The sequence below is a fragment of the Anabrus simplex genome, chromosome 4 (assembly GCF_040414725.1).
Source record: "Anabrus simplex isolate iqAnaSimp1 chromosome 4, ASM4041472v1, whole genome shotgun sequence".
NCBI classification, from domain to species: domain Eukaryota; kingdom Metazoa; phylum Arthropoda; class Insecta; order Orthoptera; family Tettigoniidae; genus Anabrus; species Anabrus simplex.
The window spans coordinates 299,879,111-299,902,013 of NC_090268.1; the positions used below are offsets into that span (position 1 = coordinate 299,879,111).

The following is a 22,903-nucleotide window of genomic DNA, read 5'->3' on the forward strand; positions in this document are numbered from 1 at the left end:
ATAATGTATAGTTATTCATACTGCCTTAAAAATCTGTCAGAATTTTGTCCTAAAAGACTATTCTTAAATATACTTTAAAAAAACTATTGATAATGGGTCTCTTGCATTTAAGCAATCTTAAATACCAGCTAGCTGGGCTGGGATTCGATCTTTCACAATTGCAGTTCTTGCCATGGTATTGGTAGGTGACAAAGTTGACAGAACAGTTGCTGCAACCTTCAAAGCAGCGGATTTTATTGCTGAGAAGGAAAATAAATACAGTGCTACTTAGATGAATGTCACAAGTTATATACCTGGGCGTTTACAATTAAAAGAAGTATGGTGGTGTGGAGACTAGTCAGGTTGTGGTCAGTCATAATGTTCTTGAGGTTGGAAGCGTTTAGTGAACAGTAGTAACTCGGCACAAGATTCTTGCTAAGTGGAAAAATAGGGCAGAGCGTGGATGATGAAGTTAATTCTGAGTACCCTAGCCATATCTTCTGAGTTTATGTCATGAGAGAGAGGTGACCTGTACAAAAACCAAAAATACTGTAAAATTAGGTAATATGGTGGGCTGGCTGCCATGCTGATTCCAAGGTGGGAGGAGCAAGTTAGTTTGGCCCCAGCCACGAGCAACATCACTAAGTTATTGGCCCCGCCTGCTTACCCGCACAGGCAACCATTCGGACGAAGTTAGGAGTCAATTGGAGATTGAGTGTGTTCTGGGTGTATCCAGCTTCTGGATTGTTCTCGGCTGCTTGACTTTGAGATAGGCAGCCAGTCAGAGAAGTGTTGTGTGGACTACAGAGTACTGTGTGTGCACTGCTGTGGAATACAGAGTACTGTGAATATACTGCCACAGAGTACTGAATACTGTGTTATTGCTGAGGAGTTGAATTCTGTGAATGTTCGATCTGTAGTGGTGTTGAGTCTGTCGTTCTGTCCTGTAGTGTCATGGAACTGGATTTATTGTGTCTGGCTGCAGTGAAGTGAGCAATGTTTCTCTTGTGTGCAGCATAAGAGTTTCACAAGGACAGTCAAGGGACATCGAACAAAGACTGTTAGATTGTACATCTGATAAAGAGTGCTGGTGGCTCGCTCTTATGTTTCGATGTATGTTACTTTGAAGGACTTCACTGTCTGCTTGGAGTTGTGGACTCTGCTTTAAATATCTTATCTTGGAAATTCTATTAACTAACAAGTTTATCTTTGGTGTCCCACAATGGCGTGGGAGTTCCAACTTGTACCTATTTTCTTTTGCCTCTTTGAATTTTAATTCATATAATTCCTTGTGTTATTTCCTCGTTCAGACTGCTAAGGCAATAATGATGGCAAAAGATCTTACAGGGGTCTTCTTACATTATTGTAAGATTTATAAAAGACTTAAGGGAGTCGTTTGTTGATTCGCGGAGAATCCGTGAATTTATTTGCTTACTTACCTGTTTCATTCTGATGGTCTGAGTCCTTTACTTCTTTTTCGATGGTTACCGTCTGGCTATGATCATCCTATGAGAGGATTTCATGTGCCGCTTTAGCCGGTTTTCACTTTGGTCACGTTACTTGTAGGAGTTTGGTCATTAGGCTTGTTGATTATGCTGCTGCTTTTAATAACATGGTATGATCTACCTTCGAGTAATTGTGTTTGATTGGAATTGCCCATATGTATATATACTAGCTTATATTTATATATGCTATTTGCTTTACGTCGCACCAACACAGATAGGTTTTATGGCGACGATGGGACAGGAAAGGTCTAGGAATGGGAAGGAAGCGGCCGTAGCCTTAATTAAGGTACAGCCCCAGCATTTGCCTGGTGTGAAAATAGGAAACCACGGAAAATCATCTTCAGGGTTGCCAACAGTAGGATTCAATCTCCTGGATGTGAGCTCACAGCTGCATGCCCTTAACCACATGGCCAACTCGCCTGGTATATATATTAGCTGATGTACCCGTGCTTCACAATGGAATTCTACACTATATAGGGAATTCTAGGTTAATTAGTGTTCATGTTGGGGTACATTATTGCTTCATGTCCGTAGGTTTAACCTTAAAGTGCCCTACACGTGACCCCTGGGTGGTGCTAAGAAAGCAATAACTGTGGCTGCTGGACCTATCTTTTTAAAGATCTCCCAGCAATGACAACAGTATTTAATGGAAATAGCTCTTCTCAGAGCTACCAGACAAGAAACATTGGACCTTTCATCCTTGTCTTCCAGCTTAACGTAGAAAGCACCAGCAGAGCAAAATGTGACTACCTATCCAAAGTTCTCCTGAATAATAATATAGATGTTGTGCCTATACAGGAAACCCATACAGCCAATGAAGAGATTCGGAAAAGGGGCCACATTAATGGTTACACAGCTCTTGGTGCAACATATCACAGTGCTCATGGTATAGCTACTTATGTTCGTAATAATATCCAAGATGCCTCACTGCTCTTTCAAAACGAAGACGAAGACATCCATTGTGTTGCTGTGCGGGTGACAGATGTTACTATTTTGAACATTTATAAACCCCCAAATGCACAGTGGCCAAGTACCGTTCTACCTACTGCTCAACACCCTGCAGTTTATATAGGCGACTTCAACATCTATCACAAACTATGGAAGTACTCAAATAACAATAGATGTGGAACGAAACTCGTAGAATGGACAGAAATGAACAATCTCCATCTGATTTTTAACCCAAAAGATCTTGGTACTTTCCAATCAGCTGCATGGAATAGCGATTCCAATCCTGACCTGTGTTTTGTTAGCTGCAATGAGGGAGGAGAGCCCTTACATACCTGTCGTAAAGTAATAAGACATTTTCCCCACAGTCAACATCACCCCATTATAGTGGATATTGGCATCAAAATTCCTGTTGTACGGTCAATACCACATGTTCGGTGGAACTTCAGAAAAGCAAATTGGTCAACATTCACCACTGAACTGGATAAATGTGTTTGGTGGATTGCTCCCAAGCACAATTACAAGCATTTCGTAGGTGCAGTTATGATGGCGGCTAAGAGGAGTATGCCTAAGGACCATAGAAAAAAATACATCCCCAGTTGGAATGTTGAAACTGATGTTCTCTTTAACAAATATCTGCAGAGTGGTGATGAAGGCATAGCTGATGAACTTCTTTCAAGCATGGATACTACCCAGAGAGAACGGTGGATTGAAACAGTGGAGAATATCAACCTAACTCATTCCAGTAGAAGAGCTTGGGGGCTCCTCAGAAAAATTGGAGGAAGCACACCTCTGGTGAAGCAACAGCCTGGAGTTACTCCGGATGAAATAGCATCTCACATCGTCACAACTTCCCAAACTCCATCAGATAAAAAACATACCAAATACATACGACGCCAGCTCCAAACTCTGAAATAAAGAACACCACCTACATCAAGGTATTCACAACTGTTTACATTCAGATATCAATGCTGCTCTGAAAGATGTTAAAACAAATAAAGCTCCAGGTTTTGATGACATTCATCCAGAATTTCTCATTCATTTAGGGAAGAATGCAAAAAGTTGGTTGGCAAGGTTTTATACCAACCTTCTACAGAATGGACAACTCCCGGCAGAATTCAAACGAACGAAAGTGATTTCCATCTTGAAATCAGGTAAGCCTGCCAATGACCCAAGCAGTTATAGACCAATTGCCCTTCTTAGTTGCTGTTATAAGCTTTTTGAGAGGCTAATCTACAACAGAATCAGTGCAACTATTTTTCAGCATATTCCAGTTGATCAAGCCGGATTCAGGCCAAATCGCAGCTGCTGCGATCAAGTGCTTTCAGTGACGTCCCACACTGAAGCAGGTTTCCAGAAACAACTCAAGACCTCAGCTGCATTCATTGATCTTACAGCAGCATTTGACACAGTCTGGAGGGAAGGATTAATTTACAAGCTTCTCCGAATTGTACCCTGTAGGACCGATGATGATGATTGATGCTTGTTGTTTAAAGGGGCCTAACATCTACGTCACTGACCCCTAATGGTACAAAATGAGACGAAATGAAATGACAAATTAAAAACCCCAAATCTTTCACTGACCACAATTCAAAACGTGAGGAAGAAGAATGAATGGATGGATATGAATTTAAAACAATCAGTGGAACTGACCCACAGTGCCTCACATGCACGGAAGCTGGCACAAAACAATAGTATTACTGACCAAGGGGCTGCTTCTATAGCACGATACTGAATCAATGATGCTTGTAATCGAAAGGAGTCCAAAATTCAAGTCATCGGCCCCTCATAATGGTACTTATAGCTAGAAAAGTAGAACCATGGTATTTGTCATGTTGAAGTACTAATCAAGAGTAGTGTAGACTCGCGATATTCCACACATTATGGTACTACTCACAGATAATGAAATTCGCACATGTATTACAGACCTACTGTGTTTCGCACATTGCGGTTCCATTGACAGGCAATCATAGGCAAGCCAGAACCATGGGTTCAGTCACCCCATGGTGACGCTCATATAGAGCTACTAATCACAGGTACAGTAAAAGCAGTCTCGCTCTCGTTTGCTACTACTCACAAACCTATTTGGTACCTAACGTAGTGGTACTACGCGCAAGGAAAAGCGACCCATGGTGTTCCCTGTGTGGTGGTACTAATCACAAGGAGTTTCATGGTTCTAATATAATAATCCCTTGGTCGCCCCCTTTTAGTCGCCTCTTACGACAGGCGGGGGATACCATGGGTGTATTCTTCGTCTGCGTCCCCCACCCACAGGGGGTTGTGTGTTTGGTCCGCGAGAGGTATTTTATTTCCCCCTGTAGGACCATCGTGCAGGTTATAAATATTATGCTCAATGACAGAAGATTTCGAGTGTGTATGGAAAACAGTGTGAGTAGAGAAAGGAAGCTCAAAAATGGATTACTTCAAGGATAGGTACTGTCTCCCCACTGTTCAATTTGTATATCTCCGATCTCCCTGAAAGATCATCACGAAAATTCTGTTATGCTGATGATATAACACTAGCCACTCAACATCGAGACTTTAGTGTGACAGAAGAAGTGCTACAAAGTGACCTGATTTCACTTGAAACGTATTTCAAGAAATGGCGACTGAATCCTAACCCTAACAAAACAGAAGTGACATTTTTTCACCTGAATAATCGCCAAGCTGGCATTAAACTTCACATACGTTTTTGTCATTGTGAACTTCAGCACAGCTGGTATCCAAAATATTTGGGCATTACACTTGATCGCACACTATCTTACAAACAACATCTTATGAATCTGCCCAAAAAGCTCAAAACACGTAATAATATCCTTCAGAATTGTGTGGCTCAAGTTGGGGTTCATTAGCAAAGACTATAGGATCTTCTGCTTAGGGACTGGTTTTCTTGTGCACTGAGTACTTTGCACCAGTTTGGCTGAATAGCCCATATATAAGACTCATTGATACTCAACTGAATGCTAGCATGCAGTTAATATCTGGTACTATCCAGTCCACACCCCTTTATAGGCTCCCAATTCTGTCAGGTATAATGCCGCCTGATTTAAGAAGATCAAATGCTCTCATTCGCGAGTTTAAGAAGATAGAAATGAATGGATGATATTTCTGTTCTCAAGATAACGAGGCTCAAGTCACGTCATCCATCTTTGCGTGATAGTGTCACATTGGCTAATGGGAATTTTCACCCTTTAGTAGAATGGAGAAGTCGCTGGAAAAGTTGCCACAGACAGTTCCTTACACAACATCTTTTCTGGTGAACATCTTCCTGGCAGACATCATCCACCACGTACGATTTGGACCACTCTGAATCAGGTGAGAACAAATCATGGACGATGCAGGGATGCCCTTTATAATTGGAAATATATTTCATCACCAGAGTGCGACTGTGGTGCATCTCGGCAGACGATCCCCCATACTGTAAGAGAATGTACATGACGTTCCTACATAGGTAGCCTGAGTGACTTTTTGAAACCAACAGAGGAAGCCATATAGTGGATCACCCAACTGGACATTCTGCTATAAAACATGTTTCTTGTCTGAGTATATTTGTAAATATTATATACTTGTATAGATGTATCTAACTTGTTGCCATATGCCAATAATAATAATAATAATAATAATAATAATAATAATAATAATAATAATAATAATAATAATAATAATAATAATAATAATATTGTACACGTAAGATTGTATTAAATTGCACAGCTCTTAACGTTACCCCAGAAACGCGACAGGAAAGTCGCCATATGTCTTTTCTCTTGTGAAGACTGGGTTAGGGAATTGTCAGAGTAATGGCAGGCCCTCTTGCCTACAATAATCACAATAAAGTTGAGGAGTTTTCATTATGATGATAGGCCCACTAGCCTACTGCCAGTCATATTCGTGTTGGGCAGTTTTCATTATAATGGCAGACACTCACTCTCCATCTGCCTTTTCACATGAAGTCAACATAGGTCATTACAATGTCGTCAGTAGGAATGTCAAAAGCAATGCTATCATATGAAATACTCGACCAAAAGAAAACTACATATTTTCTCACTTTTAACGAAAAGTACTATGCTGCTGATCTAACAGTCCAAAATTCCAAAGCTGGAATGACCAGGCCACAGACAGCCCTGAACACTCCTCTGCCATTATTCCATTAAGTGTGCACACTGCTCATTCGAATCAGTGCCTCAGAGTGGGGATCGAATAACTGGAATACTATGATGAACCAGTGTGTTACATACCAGTAATATCAGAACCTTTATGAACCAGAGGAGTGGCATGCTAAAGAAGAGAGTTATCTAACTCCCCAGATACTTCGCGGCAATATTAAGGCAGGCTGTTATACTCAGTATGCAGCAGTAATCCCATCTATCGGAGGTGAGTGGCAACAGGAAAAAAAAAGCACATCATGACAAATAATGTTCAATGTAATGTTACTGTTGATCAATTTTATGAGCTTTCTATATTGTAGGCCTTCACACTCAGTTTTCTTACGACTCTGTGATATTAGGGCATCTAATGTAAAGTGAGTCATCGTCCTTATTGTGACTCCCACTTGTCTTATTATTCAAGTAATCGTTCCTTCATGATTTTTTCTCATTTTTATAATCATCTTCACTATTTTTCTTGTCGTTATGGACCGATGCACATGACTTTTTACACCTTAAGACAATCGAAAGATGGATGCCTAGTTGTACTTCCTCTTAAAACAATAATTACCACCACCACCACCTTAAGACAATCATGACAAAATCCATCGCCAGTTAACAAGAATAAACAATATTTCCATGTCAGCAATGCTCGGCAGTGATATGGACTAAGCAACAAAAGTCTAAATTCATCCAAATTAATGAATTCTCTTATTATAGTCGTCCCCTTGTGGGTGGGGAAGTAGAATAACACCCACGATATCTCCTGCCTGTTGTAAGAGGCGACTAAATGTGGCCCCAGGGTCTCTGAACTTGGAGGGTGGGTTGGTGACCATAGGGATCCTTAGCTGAGTCCTGGCATTGCAAAATTTTATTTGCTAGTGGTTTTAAGTCACACCGACACAGATAGGTCTTATGACGACAACGGGATAGGAAAGGCCTAGGAGTTGGAAGGAAGTGGCCGTGGCCTTAATTAAGGTACAGTCCCAGCATTTGCCTGGTGTGAAAATGGGAAACCACGGAAAACAATTTTCAGGGCTGCCAACAGTGGGGTTCGAACCCACTATCTCCCGAATACTAGATACTGGCCGCACTTAAGCGACTGCAGCTATCCAGCTCAGTTTTAGATATTCTGAGATTACACAAAAGTTCAGTATTGAGTCTAGCAAAGAATCAAACTAGAATAGACAACTCCACCATGATCACCCATTTCTATATTTCTGTTCATCACCACCATCACCCTTGTCTCCTATAGCTTACAGCACCATATTAGCTTCCTCCAGAACGCTTACCATTCCACAGCATACCTTCCTTACCGACTGATAATGCTACAATGAGAGAGCGAGATGGCTTTTTAAAATACATATGCATCCATGTTAAGTCCCTCCTAATTCTTTACTACTGTTTTTTTGGTACTGGTTTAGCAACACACTAACATTAGATGTTTAGCAATGATGGGACAGAAGAGGGCTAAGACTAGAAAAGAAGTGTTGCTGGCCTTAATTTAAAGTACAGACCCCCCAGCATTTGCCTGGGTGAAAATGGGAAATCACAGAAAACTATATTCAGAGCAGCTGATGGTGGGGTTCAAATCTATCATCTCCCGAATGCAAGTTCACAGCTATACAGCCTGTACTATACAGCTAATTTGCTTTGCAGCACATAGTTTAGGTAGAAAAAATAGTTAATATACACTGTAAAACAACAGTATAAAGAAAGAAGATATACAAAGTCATGAACTGCTTACCTTCCTCAAAACATAGGATACTTTGTAATTAGTATTGCTTGCTACTGTTAGAAGGGAGACTATTTCTTTATCCCCTCCTTACATTCAAATGGACAAATAAACAGCAATTCCTGTCTGATTATTATCCACTAAAGCTCACAAGAATAGGTTAAAACTACACAATTCAGAACATTGTACCAACATTTAAAACACTGTACTTACTGTTAGTGTCATCAGGTACAGGTGAAGCTCTATATGACAGTTCATTGCTGCCAGACATATCATCACTTTCATCCTCCACCTCTTCTCCTTCCTCTTCACCTTCAGAGTCCAACATCAATCGAGAAGGCTGGGATGCTTTCCCTTCGTCTTCCGAGTCAGAGTCATGTACAGGAGGCTGATACAGATAAGCTTTCTCCCCAACATTCTCCATTTCAGTTTCTGAAATGCATAGAATTAATATGTACTTACATTCAGAAGATACTTTTATTTGTCAAAAGAAACATGGTTGTTGAGAATATCTCACAGAAGTATTCAATAATTCACGACTATCTCCCTAGATATATCATAATACTACTATAACAACGAAAAAATGGTTCACGTCTTTGTCAGTGAATCATTACACAATTATACAATTATTTGTCAAATTATATTAAAAATATTGCAATATGGTAAAATCTGTGTTAAAAGAAATAAAATAAAGGGGGGTGACCCCATTTCTGATAAGCAAAATTTTGGATAATAAACACATACCATATTTGAGTGTTAAAACTTTTGTAACTTTACAGTTACATGAAAGCACTAGCAGTTACCCGCGGCTTTGCTCACGTGGATTTCGTAATTTGATAGAAGTAATTGTTCCTCGGTACTGTACTAAGACATTATCTGAAAATTCCTTACTTACCAGAAAATTTAATTTCATTCACCCCACAAACTCTTTGAAAATCACGTATATGGTATTGCCTTTTGGGGCTAAGATGATCATGCGACATAGAACTGTACAGTACATGTGAGAAACAGTCTTCGCTCAAGCTGAGAAAAAAAAAAAAGTTTCTTTATGTTTAAAGGAGATTCCAAATACCTATTTCCACATCTGTAACATCTTCATTTTTTGAGATATATCCCTATAAAAAGAATTCAACCCCTTTATCAGTTCTTCCACAACCCCCACCCCCACTTAAGTAGATTTTCTAAAAACAAAAAAATATGTTTTCCTGTATTTTTAAAGGACTTTCCAAATAACAAGTTTCATGTCTGTAACATGGCAAGTTTTAACATATACTGTAGATATACCGTACTTATTTTAAAAATTCACCCACTTATTCAATACCTTTTCAGCCCCTTAAGTGGATTTTCCAAAACAAAAAAATATGTTTCTTTATTTTTAAGGGAGATTCCAAATACCAATTTCCACATCTGTAACATCTTTAGTTTTTATAGATATAAGTATACATATAATTCAACTAATTTTCCAATTATTTCCCGCTCTTAAGTTGAATTTTCGAAAACAAAAGGCGTAATATAATTTGGTGTGGCTATTTCTAGCCGAGTGCAGCCCTTGTAAGGTAGACCCTCCGATGAGGGTGGGCGGCATCTGCCATGCGTAGGTAACTGCATGTTATTGTGGTGGAGGATAGTGTTATATGTGGTGTGTGAGTTGCAGGGATGTTGGAGACAGCACAAACACCCATCCCCCAGACCATTGGAATTAACCAATGAAGGTTAAAATCCCCAACCCAGCCGGGAATCGAACCCGGGGCCCTCTGAACCGAAGGCCAGTACGCTGACCATTCAGCCAACGAGTCGGACAACAAAAGGCATGTTTCTTTATTTTTAAAGCAGATTCCAAATACCAATTTTCACGTCTGTAACACTTTCAGTTTATGAGATAAGTGGGTGGCTGGGTGTGTGTGATGTTTTCAGCATCATATCATCCTCATCACGACGCGCAGGTCGCCTACGGAAGTCAAATCAAAAGACCTCCACCTGGCGAGCCAAACATGTCCTTGGACACTCCCGGTACTAAAAGCCATATGCCATTCATTTACAGCCCTTGCAAAATATTTTGATGACCTCCTCAATGCAGAAGAACCCGAAGAAAAACTACAACTTCAACCCAGGAATGTTATTAACCCTGACTCCCTCCTACCAAAGAAGAAATCAAACAGATCATCTCTGAACCGAAATCTAACAGAGCAGCAGGCGAAGATGGCATCTTTGCAGAATTATGGAAACATGCAGATGAAGTCAATTGGCAGTAGCCACAGAATCATAACTGACATCTGGACAACGGAAACACTACCAAGGGATTGGACTTCAGCTATCATCCACCCGCTGCACAAGAAGACAAGTTAGACCCTAACAACTATAGAGGGATCTCTCTCCCATCAGTGCCTTACAAAATCTTCTCCAAAGCATTGCTTAAAAACGTGGAGGTACAATTAGACTCCTGCATAGGAGAGTACCAAGCTGGATTTAGGAAGTCAAGGTCATGCACAGAGCAGATTCTGGACCTCAAAACTATCTTTACCTACAAAAACCTCAGCACCTTAACCTATGCAGCAATTTTTGTTGACTTCCAGAAGACCGATGACTCGGTAGACAGTCCCTCTTTGAGACGTTGACGGAAATGGGACTGGATAAAAAGACTTTGAATCTTGTGAAGGCTACTCTAACGAACACCATGTCTAAAGTCAATTTCAGAGGGGTATTATCAAAAAGCTTCGAGATCAAAACAAGTGTTAGACAAGGAGATGGTTTGTTCCCTATCCAGTTTAACTGTCTGCTGGAGAAGGTAATTCGGGAATGGACGAACACACTAGCTGACAACTCTGGATTAAAAATAGGCTACAAAAAAGACAAGTTAACAGTTACTTGCTTAGCCTTCACAGATGACCTCACACTCTTAGCTTCAAGTATGAAAGAAGCTACGTACCAGCTATCCTCCCTAGAACGCGTAGCAGCTAAAGTAGGGCTAAAGATCGCTGTCAATAAAACAGAATTTCTGACCAACATCAGAGAAGCACCCAACTTCATTTCTTTGGGGGACAAAATAATACACAAGGCCAACTCATTCAAATATCTTGGAGAATGGATAACCCCAAATTGCGCCGTTCCCGCGTCCAGGCAAGGACACAAGAGATCCAGACTAGCTCTACTTCAATAAATCAGGTGATTGAGTTCTACGGGTATGAGTTCCGCAACGGAAAGACGTCCAGGTCAATCAACGGTATTCTCTAACTAACGCAGAAAGACGTCTCTTACTCGTATTTAGTTAGGTACCATTCTCATTAATTCTTAAGAAAATCGTCATCGATCGTTACTACTATAGTCTTACAACTAAACCTTATGCTAGGAACACAGAGAAAAAGTTTTTAGGTTTTACCATACAAAATTTATTTAAATATTAAACCAGATATTCAAGAAATTAGTTCAAAATTTTACTAATTAAGTAACCTTTGTAATGAGTGATTCATTGTCTACCTAGTAATCCATATCCGTCGATAACTTTGAAAAAAAACATCACGTCTTTCGACTTCACCCTAAATGATTGAATGTCTTCTCGGCGTAAAAGCTTCCTTTCTTAGTACTCATTCATCTCAGAAATCATCCATTAATAATGTAAATGACATGACACATGTGGGAAGATTCTTAAAAGGAAACTGCCCTATCCTTCTCTTACAATTCACCTAGCGAGTTGGGTGATGAGTAAATAAATTAAATTGAACACTGCTAGTAGTATTTACAAGTGCCTTCTTGGCAAGAAAATAAAACATAAAATTTATTTACATTAAAAATGTAGGATGCATCCACAGAAAAGAAAAGAAAACTCCTATCAACTATTATTTATAGTCCTTCTAATTGTATTCCTTTGAGAAATAAAGAATCGCATATGGAATTTCTGAGCCATCATTCAGTCAAGAAATGGAGTTCCATTGTTTAAGTCAACCGTCCTTGGAAATCGCATTAAATTATGGTGATTAACACTTGATATCTATTCTAAAAACTGTCATATTACTTAAATTTTAACTGACTGATTGGCTGTCTGTAGGTTTAAGACCATTAATAAGACTATTATAAACTCTTCTTGCGTTATTCTGACAAGTACACACGTATATGTTTTACGTCTTAAATATTGTTCTCTGCCTATCTAGTCGCTTTTTAGACACTCATATTTCCTGGTGTTACACATCAAGAGCTAAGCTACGTCCATTGTAAGTCGTAATCATCCAATAAGTAACATCTTCGCAAGATTTAATTCATGAATTTAAGGTAATATGACCTTATCTTATTGACATAGACTACGTGCGTATGAAGTAGCCAGAAACGTCACCACACTGGTTATACAGGGTTATAATAACACATGCTACCAATTGAAAATCTACTTAAGCGGATGACACTATCTCCAGCTAAAAGAAATGCTTCTCCTTCGAAAACCTAGGTCACCAGTGATCGGCCTATAGATTGAAATTTCTACAGAAATGTAATTATTTAGTGTGAGTTCTCGAGATCTTCCTAAGCGAATCAGTGAAGGCTCCAATCTATCCAGAGTAAACATTTGCTTCTCCAAGTAACTTAATATGGATAAAAGAAACATTGCACTACACGTCCTGAGATCATGTCTTGAGCTAGATAAAATGCGTAGGCTTAAAATCATTGCGTGAAATAGGCGAGAAATCAGTGATCTTCTCACTTATAACATTTGAAGTCATGAGACCTTATTTCATGCAACTATGACTCTCTCTCGAAGAAATAATAACTACAACCATCATACATCATCAACAACTCTATATCATATTCATGACGCGTTAATTATTACTCTCATTTCATATAACCACACTATCACTTCATCACGTAATTCATTACCTTGATTTGCATATCAACATGCCGCGACATTACTAAAATGCCTACTTTATTCATTACAGTCATAGTGCCAAATTTAACGTAACCTGGAATAGTCTACAGCCATTCCTTCATAACACAAATCCTATGCATGATCTCGAACAAATTTGACGTTGCTTAAGTTTATGACACGCATATATAAATGCCTACTTTTATTCTTTACACATCGCTGATAATAATAATAATAATAATTTTAGCGATCTCTTCACGCATATCTCTGGAAAACATTACGATCGAAACATCACTTGGTGACCACGCCTACAAATGGAATTGACGTTTCGTACGGATGAGTACCTACTTCCAATCAATTTAGATAGATGTATATTCACACACTGTGTTCGCACAATAAATATTACCAAGCAAATAAAGGAATAATATCTTCTTACTTACGAAAACGACTTGGATATTGGACTTAGCTTTGCTCAAGATGGTCTCGGCGTTTCCTCCTCTCCGGACATCTGAGACTAGGAACTGGTCATCTGGTTCCTCCACAAGTGGTTGGGTACATCGTGGCTTCTCATCATCGCTCACTGGTCATCCGTGATAGCCAACATCGTCTCGCCTTGTCAGGATCCAAGCAGCATCGCCTTGCTTCCTTACAGACCCATGTTGAAAACTCGTGCGTATGGAACAAAACAATGATAAAATATGTGACTCATTGATGACATTTTCCAAGTACTATAGCTCTTGCGTTGCTCAGATTACACAGGTTTTTACTGGGACAAGTTAAATCAATAAATAGTCCAGAATTGTCTAAGACATATATTCGGTATATTCTGATTCGAAGATAAATTTCTTTCCGCCGTCTTTTATCAGCCGAAATGCATTCAATTACTGGTCCGTGAGTGTCTTTCGATGTCAACCGGTGTCGGGCAAATTTCATCAAGGGCTTGCGTCACTGCGTGACGTAGTTCCACAGTAGTATATCTTATCTCTTATTGTTTCTCGTATTAAATCTCTCGCGCGGCGTTTAAATCTTGATTTCCGCCAAACAGTGTGTAGTCGGGAATTAATCTTCGTTTCCAAATCTCCAATATATCACTCCGCTGGAAAATTCTTTTAAAATGAATTTTATGTCCTTTTAATACACCGAAGTTAGATTAGATAGTAAAAGATGAGCATCTTTTTTCTTGAATAATGGTTTCAAATAATGTCCATCTGTCATTTTTTTCTGCGCCTTCTAAACGCGGCGATTACTGTAACCGACTGACGAAAAGACTTATAATTTGGCCCGTACTGACGTTAAATGTATTTTATTTGAGATTTTGACCGCAGAGACTCCATCTTTGTTGCTCTAGCTCTTATAAAGAATTGTGAAACGGCACAAAATGTTAATGAGGACCTTGCAATGAAGAGTAGATGCACTGAATTAGAAAGAGCTTATCATCTTTGTAAGAACATATACAAGTCTAAATCTATCCCCTTGAATCTTAAACTTAGACACTATAACACCGTAGTAAGACCATCTGTACTGTACGCTCAGAATGCCTAAACATGACCCGGAAAGGACAACTCAGAAAACTGGAACTGAAAGAGCCAAAGATCCTCAAAAGGATTATGGGTCCCATTAGAGAAGGAGATGGCTACAGAATCAGGGACAACAAGGAACTGTACAGTAAAATAGATAGCATTACAACAGCTATGAAGAAGAGAAGACTAATGTTCTATGCTCACGTTGTCAGGATGGACAGCCAGAGACTCACTTCAAGAATCTTCAACACTGTATCTAGAGAGAAAGCAACAAATGCCAAATGGACGAATTTAGTGCAGAAAGACCTACAATACAAACTAAATCACTGCATCAAAGAGTAGGAGTGAAATGGACTCAAGAAAGAAAAGACATCCATAGCGCTAGAATGAAGGAATACTGGGCTAAGAGGAAGAAAAGAGCTCACCAGAGTTAAGAACCACGTGGTCCATCGTAGGAACAAACAAACAAACAAACAAACAAACAAACAAACAAACAAACAAACAAATAAATAAATAAATAAATAAATAAATAAGGATGGGTTTAACTAGTACAAGAAAATTTTGTATTCCATGAACAAAGTACATAGTATAACTTAAAACAGTTAACAAAAATTCACTTGAACATTTCACTAAACCAATTTTCAGTTGATAGAGATTTGGTTAATGAAGGTTTTACTGTATACACATTGTTTAGTACAACAATGAATACGTAGAAGCACCGTTTGTATAATAATAATAATAATAATAATAATAATAATAATAATAATAATAATAATAATAATAATAATAACAACAACAACAACAACAACAAGAAACACACAAATTAGTACTGAGATTTTGTGAAAATTCACTCTTTGCTGTATTCCGTCAGTGACTTCTGTCAGTTTTTACACTTCAGGAGATGATAGCCATCACACAAGTCATGATTCAGGGTACAAACACAGTCATCTGTTGGATTATGGTATTTTTTCCTTTGCATATATTTTGTGGTGAAAATTCCTTAGCAGTTTTTTTTTCTTTCTTTAAGAGCTCAGTATGGGCTGATAGATGGCAATGGTAGATTGAGTCATAGATCTTCAACGAAATAAATTTCCCGGACTAGAACATAAACAAGTCTAGAAAGTACCGATTCACCTACTCCTAAGACCGTCTTGAGGAATCTTGCTTTGACTATCTTCTCCAGGTCCCTCATTGTTAGATTCTCCCAGATTATTTTAATTCCGAATATGAGAATCGGGGCTAATACAGTCCTGAATAATGTTTTCGGTGTGTTGAGCAATAGTATTAAAGGATGCCATGTTCAGTTGAAAGGTGATGCCCAAGTAGTTGAATATCTTGACTATTTCTAGTGGTTTATTTTTTAGCATTATAGCACAATCCATGGACATCTTGCCACCTTTTCTGAACACCATCTAAACCATCTTTTCCTGGTTAATCTCAAATTTGTTTTCTGCTGTCCATGCTTCAATCTTCATCATTATCATCAGGAGTTCTGTCTTGGAACACAATCCCAGTGCCGTATCATCAGTGTACATTAAAAGAGTGGTCGCGAGAGAGTCCAGCATTACTCATGTGACAACATACATTAAAAGAGTGGTTGCGAGAGAGTCTGGCATTACTCATGTGATGTCTGCTATTGCTACATTGAACAGCAGTGGGCTTACGGGATCTCCTTGTGACACCCCATTTGTTTAAACTACCTTTCTGCATGTGTTTATCATTGATTTTGATTATGCTGTAATCTAGGATGGTTGCTACGATTCTTGTGAGTCATTACCGATATTTCGCTTAATTAATTGGAAACGTGATACAAGTTGATAAGTTATCAAGACTGTAGGCCTATGGAATAGTAAAGAACTATACCGAGTTATAAGAAAAATGAATGTGTTGCACTACCACCATTTATTTTAATATTGATTGTGCTAAGTACATCAGGTTAGTCAACCAATTGTTTGCCGGATTATATCAGAAGTTTCTGAAATGATGGCATCGCACATCACAACACACTATTTACATTTTCTTGGGAAAGTAATTAGGCCTATTACAACGTAACGGCTACGGATATATTTGTCAAATCATTAAAAGCGTTGTAAGGCTAGATATTCTACATTTGGATGAATATTTGTATAGGTTCAAGTACCTGGATAGCTAAAAACATATTATATTAAGAAGATTAGACTCTGACCATTTTCGCAGTTTGTATTGTTCACAACAAGCTTTTCCCACGTCATTCATATTCTGATGAGAAACTGTGTCAGTCTGCTTGCTCTATAATATGTGCATCTACTTCAACACAAGTTGTTGCAGGTGCCGTCTCAGTTCGCTGTTTTGTTATCCATTCTGATAACCAAATACAATATGGACTATCTTTTAACCTAAAAAATGTTGCGCGCGGTCACGTGATGTCCTTCGATAAACAAAACACAATAGATCATCCCACTATTCGGTAGCTAGAACTACACGATCCAGGAAGCATGGGCATAACATACAGCATTGCCACATCTCCAGTGAATACTTCAAAAATCAAACATGTGACTGCAATGAGACAGTCTGGATGTGCAGTTACAAGTGAAATGTGTTGGCTGAAAGCTACAGCAATAGTAAGAATGAAACAATTACGGGTTGTAAGGCTAGGCGTAGATGGTTCATGCTGCTTTTTGAACAAAATAACTTCAGTTTCCGTAGGAAAACTAGCATTGCGTAACATCTCCCAGCCAATTATGAAGAAAAGACTGCCAATATCCACAGATTTGCTATGGCTGGCACCAGAAAAGTTCATACTTATTCTTGCCAATTGGTAATGCACACCAGATACCAGTATACTGTATTTTGAAATGCTGATGGAGTATACTAATGCAGATTACAATGCAAGGAGTTGCTTCATGATTTCACATTTTACTGCACTGTAGTATGTTGCGGTTTTCAATATAGTGTGTTTAAAAAAGCTAAACAAATATTTTTAAAAAATTCCCTTCCAAAAATTAGAGTGAAAGGATAATTTGATGATGGGGATTATTCATTTATATTACAGTATTCCAATAAGAAAATTTCTTGTACATATATCTGTAAACAACTAAAATATTTCACTACTCTGATACCAATTTACAACAACAATAGCAACAACAGCAACAACAAGAAAACTTAATTTTGCACACTTAGTGCCTATGAAAACCTGTCTAGCAGTCTAAATCCATATTGCATATACTCTGTATAAGATATGATGAACCTGACATGTCATATGATACTGATATAATATGTGTATACTCACTTTCTTCCTCATTAAAGTCGTCCTTAATTACAACTGGGCTAGCTACAACCCAAGCTGCTTTCATTTGTTTGTTTGGTCCCAACACTACTCCTGGGGCCAGAATACAGCCACCACTTAGCTTTGAGTCTGATTTAATTACCGCACCATGAGCAACCACACAGAAGTCAATACAACAATTATCTTCAACCACTACATTATCCCATAAATAAGAGTTGGATACAGTCACATTTTTGCCAATTTTACATCCCTTTCCAATAACTGATCGGGTGATGCAAGTGTTCTCACCAACAGTTGTACCTTCCGCCATCACAACATCTTCCTCGAGTACACAGCCCCTAGAAGCAAACAACATATTACCGACATTGTCAAATTAAAGATGTCGTAATCACAAATATTCTTCTCGAGTGTTTACATACTTGGAAAGAGTAGCTGTTTTTTGCCGGTACACGTTGTGACGCAGATACATATATGGTTCACTCAATGTAGATAGCGATGAGTCTGGGACTAAAGGGTATGCCCATCGATGTATAACATCATGACTGCAAAAAATTTTTTTAAATGTTATAAAAAGGAATAAGAAAAATTTTCTGACTATACATAATACTAAGAATTATATGGTCATTCTCTAGTCCGTGATATAATATACAAGAGGAAGACTTCAAGCAACAGATGTAACTCATTTCTCATTTACAGTGCGCAGGGAAGATTGTCATGTCCTTCTGTAATTAGTCACCAAGTTCTTTTTAATAATTTGTGTAACTGCTCGGCTGAATGGTCAACATTGTGATCTTTAGTTCAGAGGGTTCAAGATTTGATTCCCAGCCAGCTCAAGGGTTTTAGCAATGTTCAGCTAATTTCTCTGGCTTGGGGACTGACACATACCACTCCATATGCATACACCTCATCATACTACCAACCACCAAAGAAATACGCAATAATAGATATATCATCAGGAAGGTCATCCAGCCATACAACAGGGCCATGTTGACATGCTTAACACAACTTGCACCAACAAAAACGCCAGAGTGTGGGAAAAGCAGCAGCAGAAGTACGGTAGTTCTTTTATAATTTCATATTAAAGATTGAGTAATGCCACCATCACATTAATTTCTACTGCAATATGAACAAAGAGACTATGGAACAAAAATGAGCATTCCAAGCAAAAATAAAAGCTAGTATAAAAGTTAAACAGAAAAAAATTATTTAATTAAATTATCTTCATCTTCTACCTTTCAGCGTTCAGTCTTCAAGCCTCTGTGAATTAAATAAGCACCTCCACAATCCTTGTTTTCTTTCATGCAAGTAGCTCCATGACTTCATTTAATCACTCTTGTTTCCAATTCTCGAATACTGTGATACAGTTTTTATTGACATTTAATTATAAACCTCTTACCAATGAATCATTAAAAATTGAATCAACTGTTGCCTTGGTCTACTTCTACTTCTCTTACTCTCCGTGACAGAGACCATTATTCTCCTACATAACCTATCTCCCTTCATTCACCACATCACCAAAGCCAGTTAATTTATGCATAGAGTTTCATCCGACAAGTTTATTCCTAACTTAGCATTTATCTCACCATTCTGAATACTTTCCTGTTGTTCCCATCTGTTTGAACCAGCAATCATTTTTGCTATTTTCACATCTGTTACTTCCAATTTATGAACAAGACATTCCACCCAGCTTTCACTCTCATACAGCAGAGTTGATTGGACACATGATGAGAATGCCAGGAGATAGAATACCAAAGAGAACATTCGTGGATACAGAGACTGCAAAGAGGCTGGCCTAGAATGGGACGGAGCTCTGTTGTGGACTGTATTGCAAATAGAGGAGTCGATAGCAAAAATGTACTAGAAAAGGAATGGTTGAAAGAGGTGGAGGGGCTTGGGTATACTACCCTACCCAGAGAGAATCTGGAAAAGGGAATGGATGAAGAAGAAGAGAAGACAGCGGATTTGGTCTGAAAAGATACTGATGTAAAGATTGTTTCATCTGGGAACAGACTTCTTTCCTACAGAATACTGTTGATCACAACGGCAAGCTCACTTCATTAGCTGTGCTATACTCTGATTTAAATTCACTTAGTATACTACCATCAAGAGAATACACATCCTAAATACTGTACTTGAAATGTTCTGGTTTCATATTAACTACCTAACATTCAATCCTCTTAGGCTTCTTCCCTCTCCACATCATTGTAGTCTCGGAAATACTAATTTTCATATCATACATGCTTTACCTCTTTTCAAGCTACAAGATATTAGATTTGAGGCTATCTGCAATGAAATTTAAAAGAACTATTAATCTTATGAATAAAATGCAAGAGATCTTGTTGAGGTCTTTTATGTGTAAATACAGTACTAGCATGTATTTTCATTATTATTATTATTATTATTATTAAAGCGTCTTTATTGTGGCGAAGTTAGGGCTCCCGGCCCTTTCTTACACTTAACCACTTCATGTATATACAATGTATATTTTACATAAAATTTAAACATATGAAATCTTTACAACCTCAAGTATAATTAAAGCAACTAAAGTATCACTAACTAAACTAAGGTGAGTAAAGTATAACTAAATTATATACAGGAACACATTGCAATAACAACCATATTCACTCTCATTCATGCATCCCATTCACACTCAAGAAAGACTGGAAATGCTTAAAAGATGACGCTGGCAAAGGATTTTAAATTTTGTCTTAGATTTAGCTTCCCTGATGTCATTGGGGAGTTCATTCCACCAGCTCGTGGCGGAGATTGTGAACGATCTGTTGTAGGTTGCGGTTCGATGCACAGGAATTTCTAGCGTACAGCCTGACCGGGTATTGAACAGGTGCAGGGAACTAAGGTAGCGAAATCTGGTGGATAGGTAAGGAGGAGTGTTTCCAGAAAGCACTTGATACACCAAAGTAGTTGCGTGGAGTCTACGTCTGTCATTCAGTCGTAACCAAGATAATTGTGTATAGAATGGGGATACATGGGCGTATGGTTGTATGTCGAATGCATACCTGATGCATGCATTTTGGGCACATTGCAGTCTCATGCTTTGCTCGTTATTGATGTCAATAAAAACTGTATCACAGTATTCGAGAATTGGAAACAAGAGTGATTGAATGAGCTTTATTTTCAAGGACCGAGGAAATATATTTTTAAACCGCTTCAGAGGATGCAGGCTTTGATATACCTTTTGGCACACTTTCATCACATGTTGCGACCAGTTCAATGTTTCGCTTATAGCCACACCAAGATTCATAACTGTTTCACAAAATGGAATAATGGTATTGTTTAGTGCTACAGGAGGAATTTCGTATTGTTTTAAGACGTGTAAGTTTTTTGAAGTACCAATGATTATTGCTTGCGTTTTAAGAGGATTAATTTTGAGATTGTTACTCAATGCAAAATTACTTCTGAGACTTAAATCAGCATTAACTTTTTCTACAGCACTCTGAATTTTATCAGTTCTTGAGTGGTAGTAGATCTGCAGATCATCAGCATAAAGATGATACTTGCAATGTGTAATCGATTTGGCAACATCGTGTAAGTAAATTGCAAACAGCAATGGTCCAAGTACAGACCCTTGGGGGACACCGAGGGGTTTGTTAAGCCACTCAGATCTGCTATTATTTACTTTGACACACTGACGGCGATTTTTGAGGTACGAACTGAAAAAGTTTATTGCCGTCTTGCTGAAATTTAATGAATCCAATTTTGAAAGTAGCAGTTGAGGAACAACAGTATCAAAAGCACTAGAAAAATCAAGTAGAACCAGCACAGTCACTTGTCGAGTGTCCATTGCCTGTCGGATATCATCAGTTACTTTCAGTAGGGCAGTCGTTGTGCTGTGTCCTTTCTTGAAACCAGATTGGTAAGGGTCAAGCAGTGAGAAGTTAGTCAAGTAAGTGAGGACTTGTTCGTGTACCAAGCGTTCTAGTACTTTGGAAAGGGGTGGGAGAATGGATATAGGGCGATAATCTGATGGTAAACTAGGAGAATTCTTCTTAGGAATAGGAATGACGATACCGTGCTTCCACACAGTTGGGAATACTCCCTGAACAAGACAATGATTAAATATCAGAGACTGTCTTGCTTTCCAATGTTTAATATGAATGCAAATTATCTTCATGATCTAACATGAAGATCATGTCTCCTATACTTTCTGCCGTAACCCCTTGACTGGGTATATCTTTAGGCTTTTCACATTAGACTTTCTCTAAAAGGAGTCATTTGTTTGAGTTAATGTCTAACGATTGGGCCCATCATGCCCAGAAATCAAGCTTGTTTGTCTCCTTCTGTTAGATTTCTATACATATAATGTATACGAGCACATGCTTGAAGTTTCTGTGAAGTGCAGTTCTAAAATTATCATTCTTGTCCTATTATCCAACCATTCCATGTCATCAGTTCAGAGTCAATGAAAAAGTAGAGATAGTCATCATCTTGATTTCTTTTTTGTCCTTCCACATTTTTTACTACTTGAATACAATAGAGTAGGGGGTTGGTTTTTTCACCTTTCAGCAGACAAACTATTCTTATCAAGGACAGTCTAGTGGTATCTGTATTGTTCTGAGCGCCATTAATGTTAATGTAGTAATGAACAAGTATTAAATAGCTAAGCATCACAGTTAATCTGGGGTTAGTGCCTGTTTAAATTTAACTGCATTTATTGTTCTTATATAATTAGAAAAGCTTAAAACCATTGGTTAGTACTGCCGAGATAAGTGATTTCATACTTGTTTAGTAAGAGCAAGGGGTGCAAGTAGTTCACAAGTAACAGAAGTGAAATGAATGAGGAATGTGACCACAGATTTGTACCTTTAAAGGTAGTAATGAAAGGTACAGACCCACTATATTATAACAGAGAAGTAAAGAAACTAAGGAGTTGCAGGTTGGAAAGAAATAGAGTTAGAAATGGCTATGGAAGTAAGGAGAAATTGAAGGAACTTACTATGAAATTGAATCT

At 38.4% G+C, this 22,903-nt stretch overlaps 1 protein-coding gene across 2 annotated transcripts in view; it reads right to left on the minus strand.

The window, feature by feature from the left end:
• Positions 1 to 22,903, minus strand: part of LOC136871910 (translation initiation factor eIF2B subunit epsilon) — a 152,366-nt gene that overhangs the window by 55,659 nt on the left and 73,804 nt on the right. For both annotated transcript variants that reach the window (XM_067145627.2, XM_067145628.2), the window contains exons 6-8: positions 18,354 to 18,476; positions 17,938 to 18,272; positions 8,520 to 8,738 (exon numbers count right to left, since the gene is read on the minus strand). In XM_067145627.2, the coding sequence (XP_067001728.2) occupies positions 8,520 to 8,738; positions 17,938 to 18,272; positions 18,354 to 18,476 (677 nt within the window). The remainder of the gene's footprint in view (positions 1 to 8,519; positions 8,739 to 17,937; positions 18,273 to 18,353; positions 18,477 to 22,903) is intronic.